This window comes from Electrona antarctica, assembly GCF_951216825.1.
Source record: "Electrona antarctica genome assembly, chromosome: 9".
In the NCBI taxonomy this organism is placed as follows: Eukaryota; Metazoa; Chordata; class Actinopteri; order Myctophiformes; family Myctophidae; genus Electrona; species Electrona antarctica.
In genome coordinates this window covers 11,157,289-11,173,191 of record NC_136790.1, presented here as the reverse complement: position 1 = coordinate 11,173,191, position 15,903 = coordinate 11,157,289, and the positions used below count along the sequence as shown (strand labels likewise).

Below are 15,903 nucleotides of genomic sequence, written 5' to 3'. Positions count from 1 at the left end.
GCTTTATGATATTTCAGCGAGTTCAGATAAATATCAGACACCAAAGACTACTTAATAAAACATTGAATATTTGACATAAACATTATAAAAAAGAATGCACAGCAAATGTGTTAATTTAATTCTGGAAGTAATTACTGGTCCATTTTGTTTTATACACTCTCAGACTTAAATGAACACTGACCGTCGCAGTATGGGAATGCGACAAGGCAGGGATAGCATAGGGGTGAAAGGTTTGGGACAATTCTAAGTGCCCTGCACTTAGGGGGCCCTCACATCATGGTTTATAGATGTTTAGTAGGACAATACTGTATGTAATATAATGCAGTGGTTCGCAACCTTTTCAGGACGTGACCCCCCCAAATAATCATAATTAAACTGGGGACCCGCCCACCCTGACAAGCACTTGGAATGTAGGAGTTGAAGCATTAATTATATTTAGTTTGACTCTGATATAGCCGATCAACAAGCACAGTAGAGCTTGTAGATCGATAACCTTGCGTCACCAGAGGAAAGCCTGGTATTCGTTTTAAAACTAGCCGTGTGTTCTGGTTTCAAAAAAAGAAATGTGATTCTGGTGGTTGGTTCTGGTTGGGTCGCAATGTTTTTATTCCCCACATAATGCAAATCAATTAACCCATTTTGGGCTGGAACCCCTTTTGGTGTTTTAAGCATTATCTATGCTTTATCTATAGCAGATCTACAAGCTCATGGCACTCTGCCGTGAAAATGTGGTGCAAATCTTTGAATATATCTTCTTTCAGAGTGAACGTTTTTGTCCCTGGAACAACATATTTCCAAATGATATGTATTTGGCCGCCGACCCGGCGGCCAAATACATATCATTTTTGGGGTCCTTTACATGAAATATTGAGCACCACTGACATAAACATAGGTATTCCAGAAAACTGTCATGATTTAGAAGACATTTTTTAAATTTCGATGTCAGGCCTAAATGGGTTAATGTATTCTCGCTAGTCGTGCTACGAGTTAGAATAGAAAATGGACAAACATTCAACATTTTAAACTACATTAATAATTTTGGAGGTGGTTCTAGTCATGTGATTATGTAATGGTATTTCCACTGACCGGATCAGAAACCCGAAAATGGGATCCCAGGCTATTTCCAAAATGTTTGCCTACCGGTATATTCCTTATATTATTTGATAATTTGGACAATGTTTGACCAGTTTTTATAGTATATAGTATATTTTGTTTATTTTACTTTTATTTATTATAAGTCCTTAAATTCTCACTTCACTGTCATCTTGTCACCAACCCCCCCACACACATTTTTTTTTATAAAAAATAAATAGAAAGAAAGAAAGAAAGAAAGAAAGAAAGAAAGAAAGAAAGAAAGAAAAAAAACATGTGGAATCTGAAATATCGGACAGAACTGTCTTGAACACATGACTATAGAGATACTGTGTAACGATTTGCGGGATTTTTGGACAGAATCTGGAGGAGTAATATCAAAAGATGTGTTTTACAAAAGTCGGCCTCCTGGTGGCGCTATAACAGGCCGTTCCGGAAAATTTGGGGCAGAGGTTCATCGTTCAGGGAATGTGTGTGCAAAATTTGGCATCGACCGGGTTAACGGTGCCGAAGATTAGCTGGTAACAGACAGACGGACGGATGGACGGACGGACGGATGGATGGACGGACGGACGGACGGACGGACAGACTCACACACGGACTGAGTGCAAAACATACTCTCTCCCCATGCCTTCAGCCTGGTGGAGACAATGAACTTTATATGTGTGTAGTGGGTACCAAGAACTGGTTTCTATTTGGGTACCAAGAACTGGGCAATGAAACAATGTGCTATATCAGATGACAGGAAATACATGGCACATTTTGTAAATCATGACGGAGAAGGAGTTGAGGAATCCTGAAAATACCCAGTAGCAGAAGTGAATAATTCCATGGAAGCTTATACATTGTGTGTCCATGGTGGCTGGGGAAACTCAAAGGCCAATTGTTGTTCCGAGTGACTTTTTCGCCGTGACCTTCAGCCGCTGAATACCAAGTCAAGGAACCTTAACACCAAGTATAAACAACTTTTTCTTCAATGGTGGGTGTTATGACAAGGATTGACAGTTACCATTGAATGGCATTCTTTTCACCCAGATCATTCCAAGACAGAGTTCAAGAGGTTAGCGAGAGTCACAGGACATAGCTCCCAGGCACAGTCAGAGGATGCATCATGCTTTTCATTGGTTAATTCCCAGTTCCCACTAAAGAATATACAAAGACTGGAAGTTAGAAAACACACCAGGAATTCAGAGAATAAATCACAGCTAAAATAACACGTTTTTTTTGTCTTACTCAAACAGTCATAAAGACTGCTGAAGACTGTTCATTCATCTTGCTTTAGACAGCTTTAATTTCTATTGATCCCATATGATCAAAAATATATTTTTGAAATGTAGCAACAGCAAGAAACCAGACAGTTCATAACACCAGTCTGCCAGTCTGTGGCCACCAGTCTCTGCAACTTAATGAATCTATTGTGGCCTCCTAAAAAAAAAGAATTCAAGATCTGATGAGTTGCTGCTGTTATGATGACTCCACGCCTCCAGTTCATTTAGACTGGAACAATGAAGGCATTGGGAGTTTTTCTGCTGGCTCCTGGCTGTAGCAGAGAGACCTCAACAGGGAGTTCCAATTGCCACCACAGAGGAAGTGTCTTTCGCCTTGTCATAGAAGATCGCTGGCGTCGTCCCTGAGACGATTTCGAGTTTCTCTTCCTTGCAGGAAGAGGGAGAGAGCGATGGTGGGGAGAGGGATACGGGAGAGGAGAGAGCGGAAGGAGAGGCGGATGCCGCGGTTGCTGTGGTGGAGGCTGAGGAGGATGAAGATGATGCGCCATCTGGGAGACACTCCTCGCAGCAGCAGCAACAGCAGTCCATGAACGCCTGGCCGAGTGAACGACACAGACACAGCAGCAACACTGGTGTAGACGAGCTGCGCACGAACAATAAAAACTGTCCAATCAGAGCCAGGAGGGCCTCAGTTGATGTGGAGACGGGGATGGAGATGTAAGCCAGGGCGATGTTCCAGGCATTCTCCGGCAGATTACAAACAGCGTAAATGACAGCCAGAGCCATCACCGTTGAACTGAGCCGCTGCTCCCGCCTCGCTTGCTGCTTCTTTTTAGGAGAGGAGGAAGAGGAAGAAGTGGAGGAGGAAGAGGAGGACGTTCGTCCTCCTGCTACCTTGAGACTACTTGCTTTCTGCAGAGTCTCTTGGGCGATGACGTGTCGCGTCACTAAGTTGCAGGCTAGCGTGAAGAGTAGAGGCAGACAGAAGTAGCATCCAAAGTACCACCACATGCGGGCCTCGTGGTATGTCAGCACCAGAGAATACACAGTCTCTGGCAGATCGATAGAGGGCTGGCGCACACACATATCCACTAACAGGCCACCTGTTTGGGCTCCAAGGCTAGCAACCGGTGAACTCCCTGGTTGAGTGGCCTGGTAGCTGATGGGAGTTAGAGGAGGACTGCCATCTTGAGTTATTATTGAAGTGCTCACAACTTCCTGAGTGAGTTGCCAGAGGAGTAACTCAGGGGCAGCCAGGACCATGGAGCCGATCCAGATGACAGAGAGCTTGGCCAGGATGGACTGGCATGGCTCAACTCTGGGTGTTTGTAGTGACCCTGGGGTGGTTGCAGTATGGAAACGATCTATACTCAGGGCACACAGGCTGAAGGTGGCAACACCCAAGGAGGTCACCTGGTAAAGGAACAAAGGGTGGGGGTTATTACTAGTAGCCAAACTAGACATACAATAATAACCATATGAAATACATTAGAAGCAGTACTTTACTACTTTTGCTAACATAATGCAGGATGTCTGGAGGTGAGGGTGGAAATATGAAAAAGTGGTAATGATGATAAGAGGGAAGGAATAATGAAGATAGTTATAGAGAGAGGTCAGTCAGAGCAGAAAATCAGGATAGGGATAAAGAAGTGAAGAAGGGTACATTCATCTAAAAAAGTTTCACAGTAGACTACACAAAGCTGTTAAAACTATTGCTGCCAAGAAATAACTATAAATTTACCTCATGGTTACAATTTAAATTAGCGACTCATGTAGCACTAAGTGTTGACAAAAAGAACAGTCTATCTTTATAGTGTCTTCTGACCCCCTCCCTCCTCCTTCAGTGCATGCTCAATGACCTCAATTAGTTGAACCCACGCCTCTAAACAATTAACTGTCTTAATTAGCATACAAATACGTTAACTAACTAAACACAGACAGGGCTGGCTGCTGCCAGGCCTGTTTTAAAAACGGTTGTGCATTGGTGCACAGTGCACAGAGTTTAATTATTATAAACAATCCACACTCGCCTATTGAATGAACACAGCTGGAAGTTGAAATATTGTTGTCATTATAGGGAGCATGTTTTTTATTTTTTATTTTTTTAAACTTTATGTCATGATACATAACATTATCTCCAAAAAGTCAAAAAACTCAAAATAGTTCATTTTTCAGTAGCCTAAATGAAGAAAACCTTATATTTTAAAAACAATGACTCAACAAAGTTGGTAGACCTATTGTGACTTTATATAATGTCAATTACTTGCATAAGAGGATGAGAGAGGTGGTGGAGTTTTTTATTGGCAACAAGTCCCTAGGACTTGTGTTTCGTGGCAGCGGTGGCCGAACGGATTGCGGAGCGGTCTTGATACCGGAAGGTCGCCAGCTCGAATCAGCGGTCCGACACGTTCAAATTACCACCGCTATAGTGCCCTTGAGCAAGGCATTGAACCACTACCATGAAATGTTCTATGAGCAGGGCCTGGCTGGAAACAAGTTCTTGAGCTTAGCCCAGATACCCTGGGTAAATATAGTAACTTTGCTAACTTCCTTTTAGCCTCAATGTCTGACTGTAGCCTACTCTATTAGTCAAGCCAGAAAAGTAAACAAAACGTGGAACGTTTACCTTTCTGACTAATCAAGTATTTAATTAATCAATTCAATCAATCAATCAATCTCACCTCCATGTAGGGCACGATGCGACAGGACAGGTCTCCCAGTAAGCGTTTGGAGGTGAGCTCATTGAAGATGACCACGGGCAGACAGAAGAACAGCACTAGGAAATCCCAGAACGCCAGGCTGGCGAGGATGCTGTTCCATGCGCTCTTCAGGTAATAATTATGCCACACGATACACATCAGTGCGAGGTTCCCCACGATGCCAACCGCGAAGAGGATGAGGGCGAGCAGCATCACCGCATAAGCCCCGTACGAGCCGTCAGTCACGGGGTACAGCGGGTTCTGCACAAACACCGTGCCTTTGTCCGAGTAGTTCCCATCATGCAAGAAGACCCCAGAGACTGAACCCGAGATGCCCCGTTGCCTGTGCGCGCTCTTCGGTGTCGTGAAGTAACTGTCCGGGTCGTAGGGTGGAGGTCTGGGATGTCGGTAACTGTTTGGAGAATGTTGGTCCCATTTGTTTGAGCTCCCATCCTTCGCTCCGCGAGGGATCCTTTTTGGGTCGCCCGAGAGGTGCCCAACTGGCTCCGGAGCCTTAAGGGAATCAGAGTCCCAAGTCCCCGGGCCCAATGCGCTTGCAGCCCGCACAGACTCTGTCTGGTCCCTCATGGCTGCATGGACACCAGGCTGCTGCACATGACGGGGTTCCGTAACTCTCAGAAAAAGAAACAGCAAAGCCAAAACTGGAACCATAATTGTAGCCTACTGTTAAGATGTATTATATATCGCTTATTATTTTAAAGAAATGTATTGACGATAAGTGTAGTAGAAAAATAGAACATGTGGGATTCATCTGTAGCTATAGCCTGGATGCTGGTGGGACACTGCACTGACCATCTTCTATTCTTCTACTGCTCTATGGCTCGCTCTGATGTAGTTGTAGAACTTTTGAATCTGCCTCAAACTGGAATGCCCATCTATTCAGTGATTATTTTCTCTGGGGGAACGATCCAGTACATGTATACTGAGGTCTATAGCGCCACTTGGCGGTTCTTTTGAGAGAAACATGTGGGGTAAATCAAGATCAAGATGGCATCATTTGGATGTATTCTTATTTCTGTCTTAACAGACAGAGAAAGAGAATGCACAAACGCCTGTAAACTGCAGTGGCCACTGGTTCTGGTTCTGCTGGACAAGGAAGGAGACATCCAAGAGGAGCAGCAGAGAATGGCAGGTACACAGCAAACATCAAAGCGGAAAGCGCCTAGCAGGAGCCGTGTTATGATAAATGAATAACGAGAGAAATGGCTTTATTACAATAACAAATACATCGTGTTCTTTCTTGTTGTCCTCTCTGTAGCCTAAAAGGTGGAGAAGAGCATTTCAGCTCATCAGAGAAATGGCCAGGTACATTATGGCAATACAGCCTAACACACCTGTACTGTTCTTTCTTGGAACTATGATAAACTTATTTTATGTGCTGAGAAGATCATTAGAATATTTTTAATTTATCTGGTTAAGGTAGGCCTAGTGCAGGGGTTCCCACACTTTTTGACTTGAGAGCTACTTTCAAAATGACCAGCTCGGCAAGATCTACCCACCAAATCAATTATTATACCATTGCTGAAAATAGTTTAAATATGTACCTGAGGGGGCTTCGGAATAGTAGAGTTCGTGTTACATTCTGTACAGTATAAGACAAATGCTTTATTTTGATCGTTTTTTTTCTTCAATATATTTAAATGAAATACTCTTTAGGGGCATGTCATGTGATCTACCTGCACAGCCTTTGTGATCTACTGGTAGATCGCGATCTACCTTTTGGGCACCCCTGGCCTAGTGACTAGGCCCTAGTGTATATCTGATTGCTGGTTCTTGCTATTGAAGCACTTGGTTCACCCATGGTCCATGACTCCATTTTATTACACGTAAGCATGGCATTTTTGACTACCCATATCTTGTTTGGAGAGGCATATTGTTGATTTGATGTATTTTTCACACAGAATCAGGTTTATTTGTCACATTACAGGTTTACATGTGTAAATTAGTGGGTCAAATTATTTTTAGCAGAAGGGAAAGAGATGATACTGTTATATATGAGGTACGTGTGTAGCTCTATGGCCACGTTGGTCGATCTGTCCTTCTGTTCTGTTCAACACTTTGTTCCCATATCTAGAAAACTTTGGGTTTTCTGTCCACTTTCATGTTGCTCTCACGATGAGCGGTAGGGCCAATCAGATGTTGGACTGGAGACCCAATGACCTTTCCTCTAGTACCGTTCACATAGGAGATTGTGTTGTGCAGTGTGCACATCTTGTACCTGTATTAGGCCAGGTGCTACTGGACATCAAGGCAAATATCAAGGAGAAGAAGGTAAAAAACATCCGCACACTGGTTTAAAGCTCCCACGTGTATTTTCTTGAATCCTTCTCCTTTCCTACCACCATTAAGCCAACATTTTCACACAGGCCTGGCCAACACACAAGATATCTGAAAAACGAATGGGCAGATTGCCATTACTCGATGCACTCAGCAAGGATGCATACTGATTTTGGTGACCCATGGCCTTTCCTTTAGCACCACCCAAAGGAAAAGCAAATTTTCCACTTAAACACAAACTAAAGTATTTGAATGACCTCGTGGCCTGTCCTCCCTAAATCAGCCTAAGCACCCTCAAGCCAAAATATCAACTTTTCACATCAAGATATCTCATTATGTAATATCTAATAGGCAGACAACCAGAATGAACATTTCAGCCAGTAGACCTAGGCAGTCACATGATAATTCTAAGACCCCTTCCAGGAGTGTTTGGCAGTTTATGCGCTCTACTACAGATTTGCACGTTTTTGGTTTAATGCGGTAATGTTTTTTATGGGAGCTTATGGATATTTTCGTAGATAGTTAGTGAAGGTGAGAATATAAAATATATTTTATCCCAAATTAGGTAGCAACTACCTTCATTTGTTGTAACAGTAAAATAATGAAATAAGTTCTGCCTCTGCCAGATATCATGAACCTGTACAATTTAGCTGTAAATTAGTAATGATTATACAGTATGATCTTCATGGGTGGCTAGCTGGTAAAATCACAGTGGAACCTTATTGTGGTCTATTTAACTTCGGCTGTAAGCAGCAGCACGGACGGGCTTGGTGTTTGTTTATCTCATGTCTAATTTATTGTACCCAGCTTAAATCTTGTACAATTCTAATGTATGCCCTTTTCTACTTGTTTTTAGGCCTGCTAGTGAAGCTGTTTAAGCTAGTTAAAGCTGGCAATGTCAGTATGTTTACATCTGGGCTCCTAACTTTTTTCTTTATTTCAAGTACCATGTATATAAAATGTATCATGTGCTTATAGTTGTATAAATGGGAAGGATATTACGATATTGTTGTACTTTTCTGTTTTCCCCCTTTGTGTCTTCTATTGATTCAGGCAATACATTTGTTTTTTGTAGGCTGCATGCTAAACTTACAAATGTGATTGAAATTCACTTCCCCCATTCACCTGAATGATGAAATGCTAAATCTGACCTTTTACCAGTGAGCTGTCTGGAGTTCACAATTAACGTTTACACCACAAGAGGGAGTACTTGCACATTTGCAACAACAAGCTGTACACCTTTATGCTCCCTGGAGGATGACCTTGGTGACCCCATGGTCTTTCCTCCCAAGCAAATAATCTAATACAGTGACTCTCTCGCAGTGGGGTCTGTGGCCCCCCACAGTAACTGTACCCTTTATCCCCAGTGTCGGCAGGCCTGGTCCTCGTGGTCACTGGCGCAGATTGGTCTGTGCACTAACTGCCTTAGCTGCTAGGCACCGCTGTATTCAATACATTTACCAAGGGGTGCCATACAGTTAACTACTTCATCTAATTACGTAAGCAGTACAGGGTGCTGCAGCTTCACACAAATCATGTTCGGTAATCTTTTGTCCATATAGCGCGTGTGACTGTAGTACAGCAGGATTGTGATAGTAGGAATAGGAATGTGATTGTGATTGTATTATGTGTAGTTGTTGTGTTTTGTAGTTCTGGGAGATGGAGTTGTATGTTGTCATGTGGCATTGATAATGTGTTGTCTCTTCTTGGTATGTTTTAGGCAGGGCTGGATTTAATGCATAGAAAACTATCAGTAGCTACTTTGAATGAAGGACATAAAGGTTGGCAAATCAGGGCAGATTCAAGCTGGTCAGCTATACTGTAGGTGCAGAGAGCGGCCTGACTGATCTTTTTATTTTTGAGTGGTGCAACCACTCCTATAGACAGCTATGTGTGTCTCTGGCTGGCTGGCTGGCTGGCTGTGTCCGTCCCTGCCTGGCTGGCTGTGTCTGAGCACGAAAATTGTGTTTGTTTTGTTTGCACAACCAAGTGTCACTGTTGCGCAGCCTCATACACACACACACACACACACACACACACACACACACACACACACACACACACACACACACACACACACACACACACACACACACACACACACACACACACACACCACACACACACACGCACGCACACACACACACACACACACACACACACACACACACACACACACACACACACACACACACACACACACACACACACACACACGTGAAAGCATATAGACAACCATGTGTATGCATAATGTCCAGCCTTAAGCTATTAAAATAACTATTTGAATGACCCTTTGGGTTATCATACCACTTAATCACAATGTTCTACTATCTGGTGGAAGGACTGTGCAGTACAGTATGCCGTTTCTCTCATTGACATGCTGTTCACCTGACTTACATGACTTAATATCTAGATAGCATGAGGTTCTGTACTGTATATTACAGGAAGAAGCTTCTTTCTAGAGGAGAGAACACTAATAACTTCAAATAGACATACATTCATTTTATAGTACAGCACAATCCAAGATTATGTCTGTGAAGTTTATACATTTATAATTTGTATTACGTAAAATATAACAACGTTACTACCACTATTCTGGTAGTCCATGACATATGACCCCATTATCTCACTACCCCAAAGGACCATACTCCCGATTCAATGCGGCCGACTTCTAAATGGGCTGCGCTAAATCCATAAACAAGCAACATAATACGCCATCATGGCAAATTACGACAACGACTGCCATATTGAGTGTCGATATTTCCAACGAACGAGCTGTATAAGTAACATCTTGGGATTTGTGCAGAGTGCAGTCCGCTGAGCTTGGCCATTGTTCAGCTTCCTAGCCGTGTATCTTTTGGATCATGGATCTCCTATAGGAGTACCGCGTGGGATTCTCAAGAGATTTCTGCAAGATTCAGCGCCCATCTCTTGTATACAAAACTGTTCATAGATTATGTAATCTCTTTTATTCACCCGGGTAACAGTAGGCGTTGGCATGTGATGTTATTGGGCGTGAAAGCCACTAGCTCAATTCAGTTAAATTTGATATGATTTGCCTGTGCTCTTCTCAGCGAAGTTCACTTTAGCTCAGTCATTTTTACTGTCAGTAGGCTTATGCCTAAGAAAAGTGTACAGGATAACTGCAGGGCAATCCTCACTGTAAGGGGCTGTGACATGTCACTGTGATCGTGTGTGCGTGTGAGTGAGTGAGTGAGTGAGTGAGTGAGTGAGTGAGTGAGTGAGTGAGTGAGTGAGTGAGTGTGTGTGTGTGTGTGTGTGTGTGTGTGTGTGTGTGTGTGTGTGTGTGTGTGTGTGTGTGCATATGTGCGTCACCATACGTGCAGTCGTGCACGCACATAGCTGGTTTATTAGCTTCTCTTGTCTAATGTAATTTGGTATGTGTGTATAGATTTCAGAATCCTGCTCCTCCACATATAAATCACACGTATAGTTGCACGTAGTTGCACAGGGATGAATAGGGGGAAGGAAATCCATACATTTACTTTGTCATTTAATTATGGGGATCAATGAGACAATAATAATCTGAGAGCACATTGTTTTATTTTGGTGCCATTTTACCATACAGTATAGAAATGCTGCAGTACAACAGCCCAGAATCATTTTTTGTGTATAAGTCAAATGTAGTTACAGCAAAACCACCACACGAGGTCAGTAGCAGACACAAATGTAGCCTCCCAGCCCAACCTGTTACTGCTCATTCGTCACCTCATCTTTTCCCATTCATGGGTTCATGTGAGGACATCAGTGTAAAGTAACATTTACACTAGATTTACTTAAATTAAATGTTGAGGTATTTGTACTTTCCAATTTCCAATACTTTTACTTCTACTCCACTACATCTCGGATCCAAATATTTTATTTTGCTCCACTACATTTATTTAAAAGCTTTAGTTAATAGTTACTTTGTAAATTGATTATTATTATTAAAATATTACAGTAATCACTTCGGCCCAATATACATTTCAGCCATTTGAAAATTGACGATCTACAAGCTCACAATGCATCGCGATGCGACACATTGTGAACTTTGTGAATTTTCAAATGATTTTTAGACATTTGAAAACTTGAAATGAGTAATGAGTACTTTTACTTGTGAAGTACATTTTGATGCCAGAACTTTTGTACTTTTGCTCAAGTGCATTTTGAATTCTGGAGTATTTCTATACTGCAGTATTTATACGTTTACTTACAGTAAGTAGAACATTTGAGTTCTACTTACTTCATGTTCCACTTCATGTTCTACTTACTTCATGTTCCACCACTGGAGGTGAATGGGTTCATGTCCTCAGTCATGTCCTCAGTCAGTCAGTCATGTCCTCAGTCAGTCAGTCAGTCAGTCACACATGAACCCAAGCAGCAGAAAGACATCCTATGCATCTTCAAATTTGTATATATAATATAATATTAAGCCACTGAAAAATGTATCGGAGACAATAGAAATGTCAACAACAAAGTGTGTGGTAAATACATCTACTTCAAGTTTAGACTGGCTTCCCGATTCAGAATCATTTAGCCTATTAATTGGAATCAGATTGGTTTGATCAAGTCTGGGGAAAAAAATGGATTTGCAAATCAGATTTGAACACATACGGGTGGATAGAAAGGTGATTCAAATCAGTGTCTCTTGCTAAGAATAGCCAATCTACAAGCTCATAGGAAAGAACTAGGGATGTGCCGATGAGACATTTTGGCCGATATCGATACCCGATATAATTAATTGCTGTTATGGCCGATAACCGATATTACCGATGTCGATATGATCTCTTTCTGTATTGAAAAATTATACAAATTTTGTCCATTCTGAAAATTACATGTAACAGCATATCTGCACTGCAGGCTTAGGCAAGTCAGATTTAACTTTAATACCTTTATATTTAATATTGTGAGCTTGTAGATCTGTTCAAGCTGTTACTTTGGGCTTGTTTATCTGTAAAGACAGACCGATTAATCTGACCGATGAATTAATCGGTCTGATTGATTAATCGAACCGATGCCGATTAATCTAAAAACAAAAACAAAATCGGCCGATACCGATGTGTTTGCCGATTAATCTCCCATCACTAGAAAGAACGTACCATTGTGTTGCCGTTTTCACATGAACCCTCTATAACTCTGTAGACAAATTCTTGATCCGAGCTGACCTGGCCAGGATCCAGTCTACAGGATTACAACGTTGTGATGTGTTGTGAGCTTGTAGATAAGAATGATGCCCCAAGACAGGGATGTTAGAGTGGTTAATTTCAAAACTGTTTTTATGATTATGTAATAGAATGAACGACTGGTATTTTTTCTTCTTAATATATATTTTTGGGCTTTTTCTGCCTTTATTGGATAGGGTACAGTATGGTGACAGGAAATGGGGAGAGACATGCGGCAAAGGTCGTCGGGATCAGGAGTCGAACCCGTGACACACCGTCAGGCTGGCGTGCACGGACCGCTACACTAGCCGCCCGGGCCATGGCTGGTATTTTTAACTCCACAATTGACCAATGGGGCTTCATTGTTAACCGCAATGGGACCCCTCCTCCCAACACCATCCATTCCGCTTCACCCCCACCCCCCATCTCCATTTCTCACCACCTATTGTTGCGTCTTACTTTCCCCCGAACTGGCCTAACAAGATTCCCTCGTCTTCATTCCGGCAAATCCATTATATAAACCATCTGCCTTCTTTGTAGGCTCTTTGTCCCGTGACAGAAGCTCATTGGGTGGCTTTCACCTGAGGCTTCTGTCGTCACTCAATCATAGCGCTGACCCAGAAAGCGCTGCTCGAGACGCATCATGGACAGTTTAGATTCTAAAGGGAAGACAGATTGTGTTTGATATTCTTTAACCTCTGCTAAGGACATCTCTGACAAACATTTGGGCTCAGTTCAACTCAGATTAATTTCATTAATTCCATTAATTTCAGTTCAGACTCTGAACTGAATCCTGCTTATTGTTAAGTGTACAGTAAAATGAACAAAGAACAGAGTGATTCAGACAAAAGTAAAAAGTTCTGAGAAAACAAATAATATGAATGCGTATGCATTCATGCATTCATCATGCGTATGCATTCATGCATATGCGTATGCATATGTGTTTTATTCGAGTTACTGCGATTTCACCTTCTGTGTCTGTGTACTAGGAATTGTGATGTCACTGTAGTATAAAAGTATAGTAATACAGTAATCCAAATTGTGCCGCTGAAATAAACAGCTGGTGCTTTCCAAAGTAAACCCAGGCCTTAGCGTTGCTCCAACCTGGATGTAGACTAGTCACAACATCTAGTTTTGTGTTTTTATCACGATGAAATGATTGGGGGGTGGCCGTAGCTTAGTGGATAATCAGAAGTCACCAGAACACCCCCAGGCTTATCCAGTAATACTTGTTGAAGTAGGCGTCCCTGAGCAAGACAATTAACCCCTAACAACCAGAACCCCCCCCCCCCCCCCCCCCACGCCTATCCATCAACTGGGTGAAGCTGAATTCTCCTGAATTCAACCCCCAGGATTATTACTTTTTTTTTTCTTTTGTTATTATTTTGTTCACACTTCATTTAATCCCCGGGGACAATTTAATTTGGATTAACTGGCACAGAACAGTGATTAAGAAACCATAGAACCATAGAGAATTTTTATTTCAGCATTAACACCAGAGGCTATGTGAATCAGCAAAGAACCATTCTTACAGCCTGCCGTTGTTAAAATCTGGAAAAAAGGAAGGAGGAGGGGGAAAAAAATGACTCTGTAATAATCGGTAGGTGCAACAAGCTGTCGTTTATGAACATCTATAATCAGTTTGTGTGCCTCAGCCTCTGCCTGAGTGCACAGCTTCACGTTGCGGCGATCAACATGTTGTCCAGCAGCTTTACAAGCAGCTGGCAAAAGAGCTCATGGAATGCATTTCCACTTGTGTGGCAGGTGCACTATGGCGTGCCTTCTAGATGTGCCATGCACAGATAAGATCTGGCGTGGCAATATGGTTAGATGGTTCACCTGCTGATTGACACTCACTAAATGTCATGGAAAACATGCAGCGCTCAAACTATTGGGTCTGCTCTGCTGAGGTGATGTTTGTGACAATGTGTATTATTCAACACTTTTGCTATCTGATACTGTATGGAAAAGTGATGATCAAAGACAGCTGCAACACATTTCTAACTAGGCCCATGCATCCTAACGATCGGGAACTGTTGGTTCCCAACTTCTCACATGAATCATGCACCCGAATAATTTGATATAGCAACGCTGTTAACAGAAGTTCAGATGTTTGCTTCACGCCGAAGTCACGCCAATAATAGGCTAGCTAGCGGATCTACAAACACATCACATGCATATGTACACAGAAGAAGTGTTGGGTCTACATCACTTTTCACTCTTCAAGTTTGGCTTCAAATCTTTATGAGTCACTCGATTAAAAATCCTATTTTCTTTCAAATATATATATTTAAAAATACAAAATTATTTAAATAAAAAATAAATTAATGCATTTTAAAACAAACAAACAGCTGTAGCTGCAAGACCTTCATGTTCATGAACAGACATTTATGTCTGATCATGAACTGATCAGCTCTGATCAGTGGGGTAGATTGGTCTTAGATTGCGGAGAGCATTGCTGCCCACATAATGTGAAAAAACGATAAAGATAAAAAAATACTAAGAAGTAGTGAAAATAGCTGATCTACAAGCTCGCAACACAGCACGAAGCGACGCGTTGTGCGCTTGTAGATCGTTTATTTTCGCTAGTTTGTGTCCCGGGCAAACGTCTGTCTCTCTTTTGGGTCTCGACCTGAAAAGTTTGGGAACCACTGATCTACTATTCTCCTTATTTCTCTTTACACCAAATGTCATCTTTGAAAATGTACAATCTCACAACATTACATTACATTACATTACAGTCATTTAGCAGACGCTTTTATCCAAAGCGACTTACAATAAGTGTATTCAACATAGGTAGGGAACAAAAACTACTAATCACCAGAAGTCTTTAGTGCATTTTCTGCAAAAACAAGCAACCAAGAGTATACCTAGTGCTAAGGTAAAAGTGCAATATATCAGCTACCTATTTCCTTAAACAGATGAGACAAAATAGCTAAATCAAATGAGCATGAGCTAAAACAATTAAGTGTATCGACTAAACACGGTGAGCTTGTTCATATGCTAGGTTTTTTCTCTGAATATTTGCCAATTTTCAGTGAATGTTCTCCTTTATAACAATCACAGATTTAGGGATGCTAGGATTCATGTAGTTATTCTAGTTAACCAATCAATTATACATTTTTTGGGGACTCAAATAGTTCTCATATCTCTTGTTCTCATATTCCTTTCCTGAAACCATGAGCCTACAATTAGTTGTGAATGTATCGGTGTATCATGTCGTTCGTGTGCATGGCTGCATGCAGGCATTTGTTCCATTCTGAATCTGTTCTCTCTGTCTTGATTGATTAGTTCATTACTTGCACACAAACCTGTTGGTTGAATGCCTGTGAACAGTTACCGTAATTCAATGTCATCCACTGTTCTTATACATGAGAAAACCAGTCTGCCCCGCCCTGGAACCATGGGCTGCAGCTTATCAAT

At 41.8% G+C, this 15,903-nt stretch overlaps 1 protein-coding gene and 1 long non-coding RNA gene across 2 annotated transcripts in view; one reads left to right on the top strand and one right to left on the bottom strand.

Moving 5' to 3' along the window:
- LOC306929734 overlaps positions 1-15,903 on the top strand; it is a 231,748-nt gene that overhangs the window by 153,029 nt on the left and 62,816 nt on the right. The window lies entirely within an intron of this gene.
- gpr37l1a (G protein-coupled receptor 37 like 1a) lies at positions 2,649-5,494 on the bottom strand (the record flags this gene model as incomplete). The annotated part of the gene is made up of 2 exons (XM_079510238.1): positions 5,003-5,494; positions 2,649-3,734 (listed from the first exon to the last, which is right to left on the bottom strand). Exons 1-2 carry the CDS (start codon positions 5,231-5,233, stop codon positions 2,649-2,651), a joined length of 1,317 nt encoding a protein of 438 aa, XP_079366364.1. The 5' UTR covers positions 5,234-5,494.